A 21495-nucleotide genomic window follows, 5' to 3' on the forward strand; every position below is an offset into this window, starting at 1 on the left:
GGGCCAGGACAGGCGCGGGTGAGGGCCCGAGTCGGTGGTGCCGGGGACAGGCGCTCGGGACAGCCCGCGTCTTGCTGAGGTCCCCGCCCCGTCCCGGTCGGGCCGGCCTGTCTGTCAGTCACTGGGGCGGAGGCAGCGACCGTTGCGGGGCCGAAGCCGGGCGGTGTGCAGAGCGCGGGCCAGGCCAACGGAGGGGACCAGCCTCAGCCCCTCAACTCCACCGACCCCATACTCGCGAAGCAGCACCCCCGCGCTTCCTTGGACGCCTCCGCACCCCGTGAAGGGCTCTCTCCCAGGAGATCTCCCAGCCCCGTGACCTCCTCATAGCACCTCGGAGCTCACCCAGGCGAGGGTGTTGTGGGTCCAAGCCGTTGACCCTGTGACCCCTCACGGGCCAGGGCCTCGGTTTCCCCCACAGGTCTCCCTCGCCTATAGACTTCTGGTTCTAGGTACAGAGCGGCGACCTACCACTAGGAACCCCGCCTGAGAGAGGCTCACTGACGCCTCCCTTCTGGGAGCCGCCTCAGTGGGTCTCCTCCGAAGAGCACATCTTTTGATCTTTGCAAGACCCCCACCCCCCAAAAGGTGGGGAGGCCTCGGCAGCCATGCCTGCCCTGGGCACCCCCTCATCCCCCCGCTTCCTGGGTACTCAAGCCGGGGTCTAGCCGGGGGGCCAGCAGCCAAAGGGCTGGGCCAAGAGACAGATCAGGGTCCACCACCCTGAGGCAGGGAGCAAAGATGGAGCGGCGGGAGGAGCAGCTGGGGGCTGCAGGGGCTGGAGCATCACCAGCCTTGGACTTCACTGTGGAGAACGTGGAGAAGGTATGAGGGCTCTGGGGTGGCCACTCCAGTGACAGAGCAGAAGTTCTGGGTACTGACACTGATGCCAGAGCTCAGGCTTGGGCTGAGTGCCCGCTGGGATGATGCCCCTAGAGCACCTGGTATTTACTGGCTCTCTGGTCAGGCTGGACGGCAGTGCTGCTGTGCCTGATGGGCTATTTTGGGCTTTCTGTAGACACAGGTCCCCTGTAGACAGATACACTAGAGTCTTAGGCTGTTCCCTTCAGGGTGTCAATGGCTTAGACTTAGAACCAGGCTGGCTCAGGACCAGCTCCATGGGAAAAGCAGGAAACCCAGAACTCTCAGGACCTGCCACTCAGCCACCCCCCACTTCCACCTTAGCAACCATGCTGATGCTGACCCATCCTGGACCGGACTTTGTTCAGCCACAGGCACACAAAATATCTGGAATTAAAACAAGCTGGGTTATGTTTTCATTCATCTTTGGAAAAGGGTCCGTTCTTTATTGGATGGAAGCCAAACCAGTCCTGGGCAGGCAGGAGTGGGGCTGGCTCCCTTTGCTTTGTGCTGGGTCTAAGGGGCCTGACTTAGCTGGCAACTTTACAGGGCCCTTCCTTGCCTGCTCACAGGGCTTCCTGCCTTGGCCTCCTCCCAGACTCCCCCATTGCCCAGCCTCCTTTTCTGATTCCTTTCTTCTCCCAGCATCCTGGAATGCAGGAATGCATCCCCCCCCCACCCCCCATGAACCAGAAGGTAGGACCACCTTGCTGGGAAGCAAGGGAGGGTTGCAGATTCTCATTCGTCATTCTTGAGCCCTGTTTGCTCTAACAGATATCAAGAGTACATCTCTTCAGCTTCTGTTTTCTGTCTCCTTTTGCATCCCTGAGTGGCTAAATGGGACAGTAGCCATAACTGGCCCTTAAGGGCACAGATAATTTTACTCTTAGTTGGATGGTGTCCGTTTAGTGATCCTGGCCTCACTCTCCCACTCTTTGGGGCTGAGCATGGTGGCACACTGTTCCATGTGCTACCAGGGAGATGGGCCATTGTTTTCTTACTGCATGAAGTCTCATTGGATTTGGGGCCCTGGGGATTCTGCTAGCTGACAGATCCTGGGCCAAGGCTTCTCTGAATCCTCCGATTGGAGGTTTACATGTGCTCTCTAAAGATGTTCTTACCTTCCTTTCCAGTGTGTGTCTATCCCAGGGCTACCTGGCATGAGTCAGTCCTTCTCAGATTGTCCATTGGCTTTAGTGTCAGCCTCTGGAGTGTCCTAGGAATGATCCTGGGGTAGCAAACAGAGTTTGCTGATAGAGTTGATGGGAGCAGCTATGTGTGGAAGGGCTAGGACCCCTCTGGCTGCTTCATACTTGTCTCAGGCTTAGCTTCATCCCTATAGAGCTGCTCCTTCTACTTGGGTCTTGCCCTCACATGCCTCCACCTTAGGAGCTCAGCCTCCTATTTTTCTTCTTTCCTGTGGAGATTCCCTCTCAGAACCCAATTTTTGCTATAAGGAGAAGAGGATATGATAGAGCATGGGTAAGATTCAGGCTCTCAAGATATCCCAGGAAAAATTGCAGTGCCCTGAGCTCTCCCTTTCTGCTCAACCCCCCAGTCAGGGAGAGGGAGCGTCTTGCATTACCAAGTCACACCCTCTGTTCTGGGCTCTGGCAGGATCCAGAGTAGCCAGCACCTGCTCAGTCCTGTGCTGTCCTGCAGGCGCTGCACCAGCTCTACTATGACCCCAATATTGAGAACAAGAACCTGGCTCAGAAGTGGTTGATGCAGGCCCAGGTCTCTCCACAGGCCTGGCATTTTAGCTGGCAGCTACTACAGCCAGACAAGGTGCCTGAGATCCAGTACTTTGGGGCCAGTGCCCTGCACATCAAGATCTCTCGCTATTGGAGTGACATCCCCACTGACCAATATGAAAGCCTAAAGGCACAGCTCTTCACCCAGATCACCCACTTTGCCAGTGGCTCCAAGATTGTGCTGACTCGACTGTGTGTGGCGCTGGCTTCACTGGCTCTCAGCATGATGCCTGATGCTTGGCCATGTGCTGTGGCAGATATGGTTCGTCTCTTCCAAGCTGAGGATTCACCGGTGGATGGTCAGGGCCGTTGCTTGGCCTTGTTAGAGCTGCTGACAGTTCTGCCTGAGGAATTCCAGACCAGCCGCTTGCCCCAGTACCGCAAAGGTCTGGTGCGGGCCAGCCTGGCTGTGGAGTGTGGGACTGTCTTCCCATTGCTGGAGCAACTGCTACAACAGCCCAGCTCACCCAGCTGTGTGCGTCAGAAGGTGCTCAAGTGCTTCTCCAGTTGGGTACAGCTGGAGGTGCCACTGCAGGACTGTGAGGCGCTCATTCAGGCTGCCTTCACTGCTCTGCAGGACTCGGAGCTCTTTGACAGCAGCGTGGAGGCCATTGTCAATGCCATATCACAGCCTGATGCTCAGAGGTGAGTTAGTCCCCAGCTTCCCAGAGAGGGACAGCCTAACTTGGCCAGCACACATCCATCCATCCATCCATCCATCCATCCATCCATCCATCCACTCATCCATTCAATAGACATTTGTGGAGTGCCTGTTGCACACTTGATCCTATACTGGAGACAAAAGCAAAGAAACACATAGACATGGTCTCTGTTGTCACAGTTCAGAAAGTGAGGCAGACATTAAACAACTAATTATCCAGTAGACTATTAAAATATTTGCCTCTTCTCTTTCTCAGCCAATCTCTCAGTCCTGGCTGTTCTATTCCTGACCATATTGCAAATCTATTTTCAAGTTCTGCTCTACCACCCTAGTCCAAACTGTCATCCATCGTCTATCTTCCCAGATTTTGGGGAAGCTGCCTCGCCAGTTCCCTGGGTTTTTCCTTTTGTACCCTTCATTGTCCCAGCAGCTAGAGTGGTCTGAAAATGAGGATCTAGTAAGTGGCTTTTCTCTGTTTGTAGGATAAAGTTCAGAATCCCTAGTGTCACTTAGGAAGATGCTGCCACAGTGTGGCCGACACCAGCTCATCTCTCCTCACCCTTTTCCTCTCCATTTTGCACTGCTCTTTTCACTTCTTACTGTATTTGACATGTCACCTCTGCTTCAACTTGAGTTTCATCCCACTTCCAACCCCAAGGATTTCTGAGACTAAGTTTGGTCTTCTCTATTATCTCAGAGCTCTTAGTAATATTTCTCCTTTTCTTTCTTAGCCTATGGCATCATTTCTTCAAATCAACGTGCATCCCCTTATTAGCCACTCAACTGCAAGGACAGGCATTCTGTCATTTTACTTCATCATGTTGTGCCTGGGAGATGGGAATATCTGCTAGTCTTTGAATGGATGAAAAATAGGAGTTGCCTAACGTGGGAGGGTTGGAGGTGGAGGAGATTGGATAAGGAGAAGGCATGTGCTTAGCTTCAGGAAGCACAGCAGGCACACAGCCCTCTGGTGGACCGTGCCGTAGTACCTTCAAAGACCAAAAGAAGGTGGAAGGTGGTTGTAGTGAAGTGTGCTTGTCAAACACTCATTAGGGACCTGCTGCATCGGGCCCTGTACTGAGTAGGAGCACAGGGACAAATGCTTTAACTTCCTGTCAGTAGCCCACTGTCCAGTTGGCACACGAGATTAAGACCAATGGAGAAAGCAGGGGCTCTAAGAATGGAGTTGAGGTATTTAACTCAGTCTGAGGCGTGTGAAAAAGCCTTCCTAGAGGAAATAACAACTGAACTGTACTTGGAAGGCTATGTGAGAGTATAGCCAGATAGAGATGATGGATTTGGGAAGGACATCCCAGGCAAATGGAAGAGCCAAAATAAGGTGAAGGTGTGAAGGAGCGAGTAAACCACTAGGTGTCACCAGATGGCAAGATTTAAAGACCAAAGTTGTAAGTTCGAGTCATGTGGGACCTTGTCAACCATGCTTGAAAATTTTTTTGATCTTCATTCTGAGGATGTATAAAGTTACTAAAGGATTTTATGCAGAGACAATGGTCTGCTGAGTTGAGTTGGTGTGTGTGTGTGTGTGTGTGTGTGTGTGTGTCTTGTGTGTGTCTTGTGTGTGCATGTGTTAGTCTTGCTTTTCAGAGAAAGACTGGAAACCTGACACTGACGCTTCAAAGACAGAGTTTTGGGAATCCTTGGCAGAGTTGGAAGGTAAAGCTACTGAAAGATACTGCCTGGAGGAATGGCTGATGGCTCAAGTCTTGGCATTAGTCATGTCTGAGTGAATCCCAGAGGTCGTTTTACTAAATCTGAGACCTTGGTGAGCCACTTGTAAGCAAAAATGGAGGTGATCATACCAAACTCACAGAGTTGTTGTAAGGGTTAAAACGGGATAGTGTGCACAGGGCTAGGACTAGCCCCTGCTATTCAATCAAGAATATTTTGATTTCTTGAGTAATGGAAGTTCTTCTGTGGCCTTTTACTAAGGGTACGAGAGCCAGCAGCACCTGTTAGTGCTATACATATGCCGTGTGTTTTAAATTAGGGACTGTGTGATGTTCTTTTTATAATTTGTGGTAAGTTTATTGGTAACCTTATTTTTCTTTAAGAAACAGATATAGTTACTATAATACTGTTAAACTGATTAAAGTAGAAACTGTAACTGCGGTAGACTAGAGCACAGACCACAGAGAGAGAGAGAGAGAGAGACAAAGATGATTGATCACTGTTCTTTAAAACATTGAAGAACTGGGGCTGCGATAGGTCAATAGTAGAGTACTTGTCTAACATGCATGAGCCCCTAGGTTCAATCCCAGTACTAAAAACAAAAACAAAAATATTAAACTGTTAGTGTTTGTTTAAAAAATATTTTAGCATGAAGATTAAATAAAAGAATATGAGCTGGGCATGGTGGCACACACCTTTAATCCCAGCACTTGGGAGGCAGAGGCAGGCAGATCTCTGGGGTTTTGAGGCCAGTCTGTTCTCCAGAGCGAACCCAGGCCAGCGGGGGCTACAAGGAGACCTTTTTTCAAAAAAAAAAAAAAGCAAAAAAGCTTAATTTAAAATTAAAAAAAAAAAAGAGTAGCGAATATATTTAGCATAATTCCGGTGTACTCCATAAATAAAAGTTGCTAATACTTGATATTATCTTTGCAAGGTAGAGACCAAGTCTCAAGCCAGAGTTCTCTTGGCAGCCTGAAGCTCCCATGCTGGGTGGGCTTAGTTGGTGGCTAAGAAGAATTGATCAAGGCAAGTTCCTGGGTGTTGTAGGGTATACTTGGATACACCCAAGTTTACACACCCAGCTTGTCTCAAGAGCTTTAGCAGGTAATTGATGCCCCTTCTCTTCTGACTGAATCGAATGAGCAAGCAAGCAGCCAGTGAGGGAACCCATAGCCTCCTGGACGCCCATTGGCTGCAGCCCCTTGGTTGCTTAGCAACTCTTCCCATTTTCTCAGCTCTGTTTCCAGAGCTCTAATTGTAGGTCTGGGCAGAGCTCAGTGTGAGCGGCAGCCAAGACATCCCTCGCAGCTCTGCCCGGGCTGCTGGAACTGACCAACTAGAGCCAGGCCCCTTGAACCCAATAACTGTGGTCCTAAGGACATCCTCTTAGGCTTCTTCTACCAAGTCTAGATACCTCTGGGGCCTTGGGCTTGTTCTGTCTGCTCACAGGTCTCAGGCATATGTGCGCAAGTGGTAGGGTATCAATGCAGGCATTTCCCCTATGGGTGAGGTGCAACAAGCCCAAGGTTGGAGCTTGGGTTCTGTGCTATGCAGTCTCATTTGCCATATTTGGCTTAAGAAAATTACCTTTGGTGGCTTTGATTCCTGAGTTATTCAGAATAGCTTCTGATAATGAACTGAGGGGAGGGGGAGTAAATTGGTCGGGTGTTAGGGGTTCCCATTGAAAGAAATGGGAATATAGACTGAAATCTTCACAAAGCCTTTGGGGGAAATTTGTTTGGGCCCTGAAAGGGAAGCAGACTTATTACAATTTAAGGCTGTCTCAACCTGATATCTGTATCTAAGTTGCTGTTTGACCTTGAGCAATACTTTGAGCCCTTCTAGGCTATGTTGTCCTATTTGAGGTTCAGATAAACCATGTTAAGGACCTTCACAAAGTACCTTCTATCTGCATGAACTTCGGCAGGTGGAGGGAACCTAGGAATACAGTGGGGTTGCTATGGCGTTAGGGCACTATCTCCTGCCTCCATCTCAGCTGTTAGGGAGCTTGTGGATCATAGCCTTGGCCCTACCCCTGGCTCTTTGTGCTAGAGCCTGGCCTGAAGGTACCCATTGTCTGATGGTGCAGCCTGTGTCAGGATCATGAGACTGAAGCTATCTCAGCAGTCTCCAGGCGGCACCCTCTGGGGCTGTCTCTGAACTGGGGGTATTCTGGTATGGATGATTTTGCTAGCAGAATCTAGAATGAGGATGTAGGGAAGGAAGTCAGTATCTCTGGTCTGGATGCCTCTTTGTCCTTTCATCGTCCCACTTAGGTTAGGAGGGTACTGCCTAGCAACTTGCTTGGGCCAAATCCAGATAACTTGGATCTTCAGTCCTTCTTCCTGCTGTAGATTGCTTCACTGACACTGACTGACAGCAGATGGGTCCCAAATATCTGATCCTCTCTGAGAGGATGGCCTCTGATCCTCCTGGTGCTTCAGGACTCTGACTGGACACTCTTTGCTCTCATTGCACACTTTCTCCCTGGGCAGCTCTAACTTACTCTTATTCGATTGCCAGCTAATGACTCATGCACCCATGTCTCTTGCTCCACTGGACTTTTTTTTTGTGCTTTATTTTTGAAGCAGGGTCTCACTATGTAACCCTGGCTGCCTGGAACTTTACTGTGTAGACCGGGCTAACCTCAAACTCAGAGATCTGCCTGCCTCTTCCTCCTGAGTGCTGTGATTAAAGATGTGTACCACCACACCTGGCCTCTGTCTTGTTCTTTCTAAATACCCCTACTTGCACATCATGCCTAATCCTGAACTTAACCCCTGAAGGTGTTACTGTTCCCATCTGCCTTCCTCTCCATGTCTCAGTAACTCACAGATGCTTTACTTCCTTGGAGAGTTGTCATTGGTAACAAGCCACTGATTACATCTTGTCCATTTTGCCTTTTAGCTCTAAGTTCAGCATCAAATTCACTCCCTACTGCCACCAGATGACACAGAAATTGGGATTTGGTGGTAGCCAGTGGGGACCACTGCCCCCATGAGCTGTTGGTGCCTTCTGAAGTCTTTAACAGGTTCCTGACACTGCCACTGTGTCAGTCTCCCCTAACACTAACTTTGCTCCTTACTAGGGCTGCCATAACAAAGTACCACAAACTGGGTGACAACAGAAATTGTCTCACAACTGTGGAGACTAGGAGTCCAAAATCAAAGTGTCAGCAGGGCTATGCTTCCCCGAAACCTGGAAGAGACTTCTTCCTGGCCTCTTCCTGGCTCTGGTGGTTTGCTGGCAATCTTTGAGATTCCTTGGCTTGTACCTGCACAGCTCCAATCTCTACCTTTGTCTTTACTTGGCATTCTTCCATCATGTATGTGTCTTCACATGGCTGTCTTAAAAGGACATCAGCCATACTGGATTAGGAGCATACCCTTCTTTAGTATGTCTTCATCTGCAATGATGCTTTTTCTAATTTGGATCACATTTTCAGGTACTGGGGGTTAGGACCTCAACTCTGTGTGTGTGGGGGGGGGTGTGCACATGCATGTACCTATTCAGGGACAGGGCAACCTTGGGTATGGCCATCTTCATTGTTTTTCTTTTCTCCTTTTTTTTGGTCTTTTTGAGGCGCAGGGTCTCCCTGTAGCCCCAGCTGTCCTGGAACTTGCTATGTAGACCAGGCTGGCCTTGAACTAACAGAGATCTGCCTGCCTCTGCCTCCCAAGTGCTGGGATTAAAGGTGTGCACCACCATGCCCAGCCTTCCTTGTTTTTTGAGACTGTACTTCTCACTGGTCTGGAGCTCAACAAGTAGGCTGGGCTGACTGGCCAGTGAGCCTCTGGGTGCCTCCTATCTCTGCCTCCCCAATGTTGGTATCACATACACATGCTACTACACCCCAGCTTTTTAAATATAGGTTCTGGGGATCAAATGCAGGTCTTTGTTCATGGCAAGCACTTAGCCCCTCAACATACCTTTCTAAGAGACATACATTTCAACCCATAACAGTTTGCCCTCTGGTAGTCCAAAATTCATGTCATTCTTACATGTGAAAATGCATTCAGTTCATCATAACCTCCCTTTAAATTTTAAACTATTCCAGCATCAGCTATTAGTCCCACTAGAAGAAATAGTTCAACCCCAAACACCAGCTTTCTTGTATTTCCCAGAGTTTTGGAGATTTCTGATCCAGTCTTCTCAGCATGAGCAGCATCAAAGCATCCTTGACCTCTTTTGGGTTAGGATTTGATAGGCAGATGCTTTGGTGGAAGGCAGGGAGATTGTGCCTTTCTCTCAAAGCTGATGGAGTATGGGCAGACAGCTCTGATGGGTCACCTCACCTCATACCTCTTAGGTACGTGAACACACTCCTGAAACTCATCCCACTGGTGCTGGGACTACAGGAACAGCTGCGACAGGCAGTGCAGAATGGGGACATGGAGACCTCTCATGGCATCTGTCGCATCGCTGTGGCCCTGGGCGAGAACCACTCCCGGTAGGGAGTGGGACAGCTGGCAGTGGGATGGCAGGGCCCACTAAATGGTGACATTACGAACCCCCATCAGGGAACTAGAATGCCCTTACTCTGTCTCCTCCTCCCCAGGGCCTTACTGGATCAAGTGGAGCACTGGCAGAGCTTCCTGGCACTTGTCAACATGATCATGTTCTGCACAGGCATCCCTGGCCACTACCCTGTCAATGAGACCACCAGCTCCCTAACACTCACCTTCTGGTACACGCTGCAGGTGTGTTTGTGTGACTGCCAGTAGGACTGGGCCATTATGAAAGAAAGTGGATCGTGGGCTTCTGGTTGCTGGTGAGGTGGCTAACTGCTTTCCCTGACTCCCTCAGGATGACATTCTGTCCTTTGAGGCAGAGAAGCAGGCTGTGTACCAGCAGGTGTACCGGCCAGTCTACTTCCAGCTGGTGGATGTGCTTCTGCATAAGGCCCAGTTCCCTTCCGATGAGGAATATGGATTCTGGTCCTCAGATGAGAAGGAGCAGTTCAGAATTTACAGGTGATGGTAGCAGGCCAACCCTTGACCTTGAAGCAGTATATTAAGGCAAAAGCTAGGTTTCCTGACTTCGGGGGCTCTTCTAGCATTCAGGCAATTTTGCCAGGTTATGGGGGTCCTGGGGTTGGCTCTGGCTTGTGGTAATGATCTAAGCAGTATAAAAGGCCTTCATCTGCTTTACAGGGTGGACATTTCAGACACGCTCATGTATGTCTATGAGATGTTAGGAGCTGAGCTGCTAAGCAACCTCTATGACAAGCTGGGCCGATTGCTCACCAGCTCAGAGGAGTCCTACTCCTGGCAGGTACCTCCCAAGACCTCTGCTTTCTTAAGGGTGGACATAGAATTCCCTCTGTTTGATTCCCTCTGCCCTCCCTGACCTGTCCTAGCCCCCTCCTAAACCAAGCCAGTGGTATTTTCTTTCCCCAGCACACAGAGGCCCTGCTCTATGGCTTCCAATCCATCGCAGAGACCATTGATGTCAACTATTCTGATGTGGTGCCTGGGCTCATTGGCCTCATCCCACGGATCAGCATCAGCAACGTGCAGCTGGCAGACACTGTCATGTTCACCATTGGTGAGACCTGGCATACATCCGTGACCACATTCTTAGTGCTACAGTACTCATCCCTAACCAAGGCTGGCCTGCTGGGTCCTGTCCAGACTGAGAGAGATGTATCTCCCTCATACAGTCAGCCTTGCAGCTGACTAATTTGCCTTCCTGCAATGTACATCTCAGTAATGCTGGCTTTCAGTCAGTAGAGAAGCAGTGCTGGGCCTCTGTTGAGTAATCCCTCTCTGTTTCTCATCTGTGAGGCTTGCGTTTGAATATGCAGTGCATTTATGTTCACTCAGTCCTCTGAGCACTCTGGATGTGCCGGAGCTGCAACTCTGCCCTTTCTAGAACCTTACATAGGGTACAAAGCCAGTAAGGTCTGCGTTAGAGATCCTTTTCTTTCCCTGTTCCCTCTAGGAGCTCTGTCTGAATGGCTGGCTGACCATCCTGTCATGATTAACAGTGTTCTGCCCCTGGTACTGCATGCCCTAGGCAACCCTGAGCTGTCTGTCTCTTCTGTGTCCACCCTCAAGAAGATCTGCCGAGAGTGCAAGTATGACTTGCCACCCTATGCTGCCAACATTGTAGCTGTCTCCCAGGTATGCAGGGTCTTGGCTGGTGCTGGGCCTCAGAGCTCTGTTCCACACTGATATGTTGTTTTCTGCCCCCAGGATGTGCTGATGAAACAGATCCATAAGGTGCGGCTCAAACTTTGTAGGGATTTTCTTGGGGTTTGGGAGTGGGGGTATCCTGTATCCCCTAAATCCCATCTTTTATCTTCTTACCCTTACTTACTCTCCATTCTTGGAATCTTCCCCAAGAGGTTCATTCCCCTTTCCACTGACATCTAGATGTGATCAGGATGGACCATCCCTGTTTTCTGTCCCACAGACAAGCCAGTGCATGTGGCTGATGCAGGCTCTGGGCTTCCTGCTATCAGCCCTGCAGGTGGAGGAGATCCTTAAGAACCTGCATTCACTCATCTCACCCTATATCCAGCAGCTGGAGAAGCTGGCAGAAGAGATAGTGAGTGAGCTCTGGGGGCCCGGGCCAGTGCTGGGACTCGACTATAGCCATAGGGGCTGGGACTGAGTGATCTGGCACCTAGACTGGGGCTGGCAGGTCTGAAGCTTGATTCACTTCTCCCCATAGCCCAATCCTTCCAACAAGCTGGCCATTGTCCATATCCTGGGGCTTCTCTCCAACCTCTTTACCACACTGGACGTCAGTCATCATGAGGATGATCACGAAGGCCCTGAACTCCGGAAGTTACCAGTGCCACAGGGACCCAACCCAGTGGGTGACATTGTCTTTGCCATTACACCTCTCCTCATGGGACTATCATTGTCACTCCTCAACTCTGTGGGTAATGTTGGGATTGCTCCCTGACTCTGCAGGAGTCATGTACTTGGTCCTCTGACCCTGGGAATGGCCTGACCATTGTCCTCCACTTTATATGTATATGTATATGTGATGTCATGCTGTCAAGCCATCCTGTAGATGATGCTTTCCTTGTCCTCAGCTCACTGAGGTTCATTTGCTCCCCCACCCAAGGGACATTGACATGAACCTTCAACCCCACAGAACTTATTATGAGCCCTTACTCAACCCCAAACTCTTTGGGGCCTCGTGCTTCAGCATTCACTGTCCTGCAGGCACTTGGGATGCTCACCTGCTCCACATGTGGTAGTTCTTCCTTCAGGTTGCCTGTAGTGGAGAGGAAATACATGGAAGCAAATTGCTGCAAAGGACTGTGATAAGCTTGAGCACAGGGGTTTTGGGTGACTTCTTTTTTTATTTTTGTTTTTCTTTTGAGACAGGGTCTCACTACGTAGCTTTGGCAGGCCTGGGACTCAGCTGTGTATAACACGCTGCCCTTGAGCTTAGAGACCTGCCTGCCTCTGCCTCCCAGCTGCTGAGATCAAAGGTATATGCCACCATGCTCAGCAATGGTAATTTGATTCTTTTTTTCTTTTTTGGCAGTGTTTTGAATTGAACTCAGACCTTGTGCATGCTAGTCAAGCACTCTCGCTGATCTACACCCTACCTCGGGTGATCTCTTACAAACTGTATGATCTAAGACAAGCCTCAGCTTTCCTCTCAAAACTGTGGTTCTGTGGTTGCTTATCACAGGACCATTGGAGCACAGGAGGCTTGAGTGAGAGTAGTTGGCATACTGTAAAGTTCTATGCAAATACCAGGGACCGCTTTGATCATTGTCCTTGGACATTCCAGTTTCTCCTAGAGAAAAGGGAGCCAGGGATACCCTGACCTCTGCTCAACTCCTCACCCCAATTTTACTTACCCTTTTGGCTCTAGACCAAGCCTCAGCCACACCATCCTGCAGAGCCCTCTTTTCTTCTGTGGCATTCATCATCCTGCCTTCCCTCACTTTCCAGGACCTCAGCCTGCTCTCTGCTCTGCAATAAGCTCCCTGTATCTATGCATCCCTTGGGGCTCCCTACCCCATGCCTGTTGGAGTGAGACAGCATCTCAGAGGCTAGCCCATTGCTTTGGTTTTCCTGAGCAGAACTGGATTGGGAGTGTGCTTTTTTTTTTTTAAAGTTTACAAAGCTGGCACCATTTCATCAAGCACTTAGGGTCTCTGCTTTGTGGTTTGAGGCTTGGTTTGAGGCTTCCTTTGAGATGATCCCTACAGTTCGAAATACTCCCTTTTCATTGCTGGGGGTTCAGCATACCACTTCTTGCCTGGGAGTCCTCAGTGTGCAGTTAGAGTTGATGGGCTGAGCTTCTTGCCTACTACCATGTCCTTAGAGGGGGTGACAGGGGTACCTCACTTCTCCCTGTATCTTTAGGTGGTGGTGGTGCTGCAGCAAGTCTTCCAGCTTATTCAGAAGGTGCTGAGCAAGTGGTTGAATGATGCCCAGGTGGTCGAGGTGAGCCCTGACCTCTCTGTCTGCTCCTGTGCTGATCAAGGGGGAACAGCCTGTAGTGGTCTGGAGAAAATGGGGAGGGAAAGCTTGCCCCACTGACATGTGGAGTATTTTAGGAAGACATTTAGAACTTCCCAGTATCACTAGACATGCTGAATGAAAGGATAGTGATGTGAGGGCTGAGGGATAGTTAGGTGACTATCGTAGCATCAGAGGCCTGCCTTTGCTCCCTTTTCAGCGGAGGCTTTTGTTGCTGTTACTGTTCCCTGAGAAAAAAATAGTAGATGTGAGTTACAAGAGTTAAGTGACAAAGTTGGAGCCTGCTTTTCAGAGTGAGGGGCAGATTGTTTATTTTGCAAGACTTGGCCAGACTTCTAGATAAGGGTCCTGTCTTGGGCCCCTCTCTTGTGAATTGCTGACTGGGATCCCTTTGCTTTCTTCCCAAGGCGGTCTGTGCTATCTTTGAAAAGTCTGTTAAGACACTGCTGGGTGACTTTGCCCCCATGGTGCCACAGCTGTGTGAGATGCTGGGTCGGATGTATAGCACCATCCCCCAGGCCTCTGCTCTTGACCTTACTCGACAGGTAGGCCTTCCAGTTTTGGGCAGCTGATGTTCTGGATGTCATTCTAGTGAGCAGTCTGACCCTGGGTGGGAGTTTCAGATGGCTGCATGGCTGGGGTCCCCACCCGTGTTCCAGGAATGTTGATCTAGCTGACCAGCATTCCCTGCTTTGTTGCAGCTGGTCCACATCTTTGCTCATGAGCCTGCCCACTTTCCCCCAATAGAGGCCCTCTTTCTGCTCGTCACCTCGGTCACACTCACTCTCTTCCAGCAAGGTAAGTCCTGACCGGGGTCTCTGCTGCCGCCGCCACTGCCACTGCCACTGCTTCCCTGACTCGGGAGCCAAAGCTATCCACTCTGTTCTCTGTCCCCTGGTTGCACATGGAACTTGATGGGAAACTTTGGGGCTGAAGCAGAGCACAATTGTCACCTACAAGTAGTTGACACTTGAGGTTGAAGTGGATAATAGGGTGAATGATATGGTATCTTCTATCCACTGGCTTGCTGTCCTCTGGGCCAGCCTGGATATGGGGTGAGGGGTGAGAAGGCTGGGCTGAGGCTCTGAGGGACTTTGGGCACTAGGCTGGTTCTTTGCCTTTAGGGTGAGAAGTGGGAAGCGCATGGGCTTTGAAATTAGGTAGACCTAGAGTTTTTAAGCTCATCACCACCAAACTAGTTGTGTGACCTTGAGCAAGTCACTTACCTTTGCTGAGCCTCATTTCCGTATTGTTACAGGTATTCCAGTTGCTCCATTTGGGGTCCTGGCTTGGGGTTTGCACATGAAGTCCTGGGAGTATTGATTCTCTTTCCTATGTCAAGATTTGGTCCTTTCTAGGCCCAAAGCTAAGTACCTTTGGGGATGAGCCCAATTCTGGCTTTCTGTGGCCCTCTGCCTGAGAGAGTTTGAAACTGGCTTCCTGTCTGTCTAACTCAGGTTCTAACCTGGGACCAAAGCAGTGCTGTTCTGCCAGCCTGGATTTGAATGGGGCTGACTAGAGGTCTCGGCTGGAGCCCAGAGTGTTCCATCTCATATCCTGAGTGCCTGACTCCATGGTCCTGGCCTCTTTGTGGGTCATGGAATAGATCCAGAGTGGGAAGAAACCTGATGTGACTGCCCTCGACTCCACCCACCCACGCCTCACTTTCTGTGGTCCCTTCCTCAGTTTAGGCTCTGCCCCACCTGAATTAACTCCATAAAACTCTCTGTGCACACCTACCCCTCTCTCCAATCCATCCTGTATACAGCAGTGATAATATTCTTCATGAAACACTAATCCTTTCCAGCTTAAAACCCTCTCAGTGCCACCCACTGCCCTCAGGTTATTGTCCTATTCCCATGTGATCAAGCTTGGCTGTACCTCTTAGTGTCCCCTCATGATTGCAGCATTCCAGGACACCAGTTCTTTCCTTACTATGTCCCATGTGAACCCTGCGCCTTGCTTCTCTGATTAAAATGCCCTATGTCCTTGCCAAAGTGAGCTGTCACTCCTTCATGCCTTAGTCAGGAGGCATGTATTAGTCCTCAAACAAGAAGTAATTCTGGGGCAGAACCAGGTGCTTGTAGCTATGTTCTGAAACCAAATCATGCTTATACTGCTGCTAAAGAACTGGCCACACAATGAACACTCCATGTCTGTCTCTCTTCCTAGACTGAACCCCCTAAGGGCAAGATGGAGTCTCCTTTCCTAGATCCCCTGTGTCCAGAATGAGACCAGCCTCAGACACTGTTAAGTCAAGGGTTGTTCCCTGCCCTTGGAACCCTTCTTCCTCACTGTTCAGCCCAGCAGGAAGGGAACTAAACACTGAACACACTGTTTACAGTGGGACCCAGTCATGTGACACATTGAACCTTTCCAGGTCTTGAGTACCTCAGAGATTAGAGGGTCAGGTAATAGCTCATAGTAGTCAGAAGGAAGCAAGGAAGAGATTATGTTTGTTACAGGTGGGGAAACAGCACTTGTGGCTTACACAAGATCACACAGCTACTCAGTGGTGTCTCAGCCAGATGGCTTATACTGCATCCTCCCAAGAATGGAGAAGCCTGGGTAGGAGCTCTGGGTGCATGCCTTGCTGTTGACTCAGGAATGATGAGAATTGAAGCAGGGATGTCCAACATCGTAGTTGTTGGGATTGTTGGTCGTCTTGTTAGGCAGGATGGTCCCCATATCTGTTATGCTCTCCCAGGCTTAGGCTTCCTCAGGTTCTGTTCTGCCTTCCCAGGGGATCATGGGGTGACACAGTGACTTGTTTTCCCTTTTCTTGGCATGTCCAGATGTTGGGAACTGATCGTCAGCCCTTAGTTTGGCTGTCTGCTAAGTCTGTGTCATATGGAGGGACTTTGCTGGGGTGGGGCTTTCCTTCATGGCCTTCTGATGCTGTTTACTCCCCTGGCCCGGCCAGTGACTTGTCTGGCCAGCCCCATAGCACCCAAGACCCTACCCAGAATTCATTAGTTTAAGCAAATTGAACAAAATCCTTTCCTTGACCAGACCAAGAGCCCAAAGGTCATCAAAGTGAAGGGGACACTACTTAGACTCTTGAGGCCCTGCACTTTCCCAGGCCTTCAGCCAAACCTTAAAAGGAGGTGCCATGAACTGCCCTGCAGCCAGGCCTGCCCACCTCTTCCATGGCTGTCATGGGAAGGTCACTCGCTAAGAAGCAGTGTGGGGTTACCGCAGCCTGTAAGAGGCCACAGCAAGAGTGTGACAACTATTTCTTTAGTCTCATGGAGTCCAGAATTGTTTGAGCACCAAGGGATCACTGGGGGGACTGGCCTGAGGTGAAGTGGGGAGTAGGTGGAAGGCCCCCTGGGGGATGCTGGGGCAGGCCCGTCCTTCACTTTGCCGTCTCTTTCTGTTGGGCTTCTCCCAGTTCATGGTTTTTGTATGTTTTGTTTCTTTATCTTGCTTCCTGCTGCTCATGTGCCCCACGCTGTCTCCCTGCAGGCTCTCAGTCCCACATAACTATATGAGGTTGAGTTGCTGTTTGTATAATTTTTTCTTAAGTTCCATCTTTATTATATTTTAGGGCCCAGGGATCATCCTGATATTGTTGATTCATTTATGCAACTCCTGGCACAGGTGTGTTTTAGTTTTATTCATTCACGTTCTGTTCTCTCTCTTTCTCTTTCTCTTATGTTGAAATTCAATTTAAGCCTATTTTTAGCTTTCTGTTGACAAATTTTTTTTCTGTTCAGTTAAATAGAGTTTCTTCATCTGTTTCCGTGGAAGTTGACAACCCAACACTCTCCTTTAGTGCCCCTTTGCCTCAACTAGCTCAGTCACCTACAAAGACTAGGGAGAGGCTGACCTTGAAGGGAGGGAGTGGGGAAGGGAGGGATGGTGACTAGACCCAGCAGTTCCTGTGTGGCTGACTTGCCCAGGATGGTCAGGGGTAGGACTGAAGTTGAAGGGCCCGGACTTCACTGTCTCCGTGCTCCTGCCGGGGAACTGCCTGCCTCAGTGCTCCCAGCCTGCTCCTGAGAGGTAGCCTGGGAGCAGCTCCAAAGAAAAGGACTGAATGTGCACTGTGAGCCCAGAGTCCATCTGGTGGAGAGGTTGTGCTATTGCTGGGCGGTGGGATGCAAGGCCCTACTGTGAGACCACATTGGGATGCGTTTGTGTCTGGTATGTGCTTAAGTGTGTTGCACCTTATGGTTGCAGTTTGGTTTGGGAAGGTAACAAATCATCTGTAAGAAGTATGTGCATTGTGCTGGGCATCAAGATAAATGTGAAATTGGTATGATGTGTGATATGGGTGGCCTCTGCATTGTAAGTATGTTGATGTTGTGTGCTGCCTGTTGATGTGTTAGGTGTTGAACATGGATGTGCGTTGGAAGTATGAGTATGTACTTTCATGCATGCATGGCCATGTAGGTGTGTTGGGTTGCAGGATATGTTTTTAATGGAAACAACATGTTGGCATCCTATGTTGAATAAGTATGGCTTGGCTGATGTGTGTGTTGGGCTGAGGGAGATTGGAGGTTAGTGTGATGGGTTCTGTGTTAGAACGTTCCTGGGGATTGGTAAATGGAGTATTTCTCTGCTTACTTGGTCCACAGATATGTATTGAGTGTGTAATAGTGCTGTTACTCTGATAGAATGGTGAGCACACAGTAGGCATGGTTCCTGCTCTCCTGGAACTTACAGTCTGGTGACGGGGAGGGGAGTGAAGACTAAGTGTGTTCTGGCCCTGGGTGGATATGTGTGTGGGTATCTGTAAGAGTGTGTCTTTGGCAGAGAGGGTATGTGAATGTATTTGTGGGTGTGTTGGGAGAGTGTACATGTGTGAAGGACTGTGTATGGATGGTTTGGGATATGCAAGGGTGTGTGTGACTAATGGGAGTGTGTTGTAGATGTGGAAGAGTCTATGTGAGGATATGATAGAGGTGTGTAAAAGGGCATTTCAAGTAAGGGTGCATGTAGGGGTGTTTGCACATGAATAAATGTGGGTGGGGGTAGAGGGTATATGATGAATTGGAGGGGGAAGTGTCTGTAGTGTGCGCTGGGGGCATCACTGGAGAACAGTGTTTAAGGACTGCTGGAGCTGTGCCGAACGTCTTCTGTGACTCAAAGATGTGCTGGCCATGTCTGGTAGCACTTGGGGCAGTCTACCTGCCCCCTTCCTTCCATCTGCTGCCCCGATGGCAGCACTGGCTTCTAGGGTGGGCGTGGCTGAGAAGGCCCTGGACATGGCATCCTGGAGGAGCGAAGGGATGGGGGTGCCAAGGCTCCTGCCCTATTTTCCTCTGCTTGAGGAGGAGCTGGAAGGAACCAGAGAAATGCAGTGGTATTGGGGGAGTGGGGATGTTGGGCTGGGGCTCCATGTCCGTGTGCTATTTCTTCTTCTTACTACCTGCTCACAAACCCAAGGGGCCTCAACTTCCTCTGAGAATCAAAACAAAGTCACTACTGGCCACCTGGAGCCTGTGGGAGGGGATGGGGAACTGTTTGCTTAGAGAGTGACCTGGGACCAAATTCTCTGCATTAATGAGTCCTACCCACAGCTTCTCTCACACCTGTGCATTCAGTTACACCTATGTGTACAGCACCTGTGGGGCTACTCCTCACCTGATTGAACTCTGGGGTGGTGTGGGTTCTTCAAAGATGACTGGGGCATCCTGTACCTATGATGCATAAAGTTTAGGGATTCGGGTGGCAGGTGAGTGGGGGGATGGTCCTTGGAGCTGGCTGGAGCTGGGCTTACCAGCTCCACCTCCTGCAGGCTTTGAAGCGGAAGCCAGATTTGTTCCTGTGTGAACGATTGGATGTCAAAGCTGTGTTCCAGTGTGGTAAGTGGAACCAAGTGGCAATTGGGCCTGGGACTCCCCTGGGATAGTCACTGGGCCCCATCTGATCTACCTCCACCTCTCCCACAGCTGTGCTGGCCCTCAAGTTCCCTGAGGCACCTACTGTCAAGGCCTCCTGTGGCTTCTTTGTGAGTCCTATGCTGACTGACCCCTGATCACCACCCCCACCCTGCCCAGGACTCAGAGGGTAGGGGTGTGGTGTGTGGATCCTATCCTCAGGGAGAGGTGGGAAGGAGCTGGAGCTGACAGGCCTCTCATCTTCTGCAGACCGAGCTACTGCCTCGGTGTGGGGAAGTAGAGTCCGTGGGAAAGGTGGTACAGGAAGACGGCCGTGTGCTGCTGATAGCAGTGCTAGAGGTGAGCTGGAGTAAATGGGGAGTTGGTGTGTGGGGAGCCCCTCACTGTTGAGGCAGCTGACATTGTGGGGGACTTGAACCTTTGGTTTCCTAAGCTCTAATTCTGTTTCTTCCCACAATTAAATATCTGAAAGTTATTGGAGTTGCTGTGAGGACCAGGTGGCTCTCAAAAGGCAGTGCTCACTTATGTAGTTTGGCTGTGGAACTGTCCCAGAGAGCCTGCAACATAGCCAGGCCTCGTTGCTGCAGAGGGGAAAGGCCCTGGTATACTGAGAACCCTTCTCCCTCAGGCCATTGGGGGCCAGGCCTCCCGCAGCCTCATGGACTGCTTTGCCGACATCCTGTTCGCCTTGAACAAACACTGCTTTAGCCTCCTGAGCATGTGGATCAAGGAGGCACTCCAGCCACCTGGCTTTCCATCAGCCCGCCTCAGCCCCGAACAGAAGGACACCTTCAGCCAACAGATCCTTCGGTGAGCAGAGCTGATGTGGGCCAGGGCTTGGGTAGGGAGGAGGTGGCAGTGTTGGTAGATGATGCTAACCTGCTCTCCCTTCCCTCCTCCAGTGAGCGAGTGAACAAGAGGCGAGTAAAGGAGATGGTGAAGGAGTTCACATTACTGTGTCGGGGACTACATGGCACAGACTATACAGCTGACTACTGAGGGGCACCCCTGTCCCACTCACCCCTTCCTATTCCCAAAGAGTAAACCTGGACCCTCACTGCTGCCTCTGCTTCCTTTCTGCTGCCAACATCACCTGACTGAATCCAGGCCTGATGGAAGGATGGGAGGATGCTTGGACCAGGCCTTGGTCAAGAGTGGTGGGGACATCTAGCACCTGGGGTGGGCACTGCTGTCCAAGCTACTTAGCCTGGAGCCGTTCAGAATACTGCCCTTGTTCTTAGGGTGGAGAGCTGCTGTAGAATCAGCAGCCCTCCCACTCTCCTGTTACATTAGTCTCAATGTACATTAATGCATACATTTAATCAGCAATACTAGGCTCCTAGCTCTACCATGAACAAAGGCTGACCCAGCCCATAGATATTATACTGAGTGAGGAGAATGATGAGAAGTGGCTGTATTGAGGGAGTTGAATTTCTGATGGGAATAGCACACTTCCTAGACACAGGCCTTGGGAGTCCACTGGAGGCATGGGAAGAAATGGAGTGGAAATTTGAGTTCCAGGATGGATGTGTAGTGTAGGATTTTAGTTTGGGGGTAATTTAAAAAATATCTTCAGGGAAAATAGTTTATTGAGTATGCTGTAAGAGGGCAGACAGCTGAGTAGTAACTACAATACCATCTGGAGCCTGATAAGGTGTTTTAGAAGACTTGCCCTTGCATATAGTTGAAAAGGGCTGTAGAAAGTAAGGTGGGGTGAGGGGAGCTGGAAGACCTTTCAGTCCTTGTAGGAAGACTAAGGTAGTGTTGCCTCTCAGTACAGAGGAGCTGAGCTCAACCAGGACCACGGACAGCTCCTGGCTGTCTCTCAGCAATAGTTCTGCACAGCCTGCCTTTCTGGTGCCCCAGCCTTATTTGTAAGATGTGGTGAGTGAGGCTGAATTTTCCCCACTCCCATCCGTGATATGTGAGTCCCCTTGATGGGGGGAACTGGTTATTTCTATGGGAATCCCACTCCTTCCCTGCTCTTTTCCCAACTTAAAAAAAAAAAAAAGCTTTACTATTTCTATTTTATGTGTATGAGTGTATTGCCTGCATGTATGTAAGTGCACCCATGTCATGCAATGCCCGTGGAGGTCAGAAGAGCATCAGGTCCCCTGAAAGTGGAGTTACAGATGGTTGTTATCTGCCATGTAGGTACTGGGAATCGAACCCGGGTCCTCTGCAAGAGCAGTCAGTGCTCTTAACTGCTGAGTCATCTCTCCAGT

General features: G+C 50.2%; 1 protein-coding gene across 3 annotated transcripts; it reads left to right on the forward strand.

Annotated features, from left to right (window-relative positions):
• Positions 1-20327, forward strand: Ipo13 (importin 13). Of its 3 annotated transcripts, none has more exons than XM_029569490.1 (20): positions 1-822; positions 2503-3257; positions 9272-9412; positions 9521-9662; positions 9769-9935; positions 10116-10236; positions 10362-10509; positions 10906-11087; positions 11160-11186; positions 11380-11514; positions 11641-11784; positions 13305-13385; positions 13829-13966; positions 14123-14219; positions 16972-17024; positions 19168-19234; positions 19322-19380; positions 19520-19609; positions 19899-20080; positions 20173-20327. In XM_029569490.1, the coding sequence occupies exons 1-20, from the start codon at positions 739-741 to the stop codon at positions 20267-20269; spliced, it is 2910 nt and encodes a 969-aa protein (XP_029425350.1). In that variant the 5' UTR covers positions 1-738; the 3' UTR covers positions 20270-20327. The 3 variants fall into 3 exon arrangements, with proteins under 3 accessions (XP_029425350.1, XP_029425351.1, XP_008843615.1); XM_029569491.1 differs by having other exon boundaries at positions 4-449; positions 2521-3257; XM_008845393.2 differs by having other exon boundaries at positions 95-822; positions 2521-3257.
• Positions 20328-21495: the final 1168 nt, after the last annotated feature.

Source organism: Nannospalax galili, unplaced genomic scaffold (genome assembly GCF_000622305.1).
Source record: "Nannospalax galili isolate Female #2095 unplaced genomic scaffold, S.galili_v1.0 scaffold1402, whole genome shotgun sequence".
Classification (NCBI taxonomy): domain Eukaryota; kingdom Metazoa; phylum Chordata; class Mammalia; order Rodentia; family Spalacidae; genus Nannospalax; species Nannospalax galili.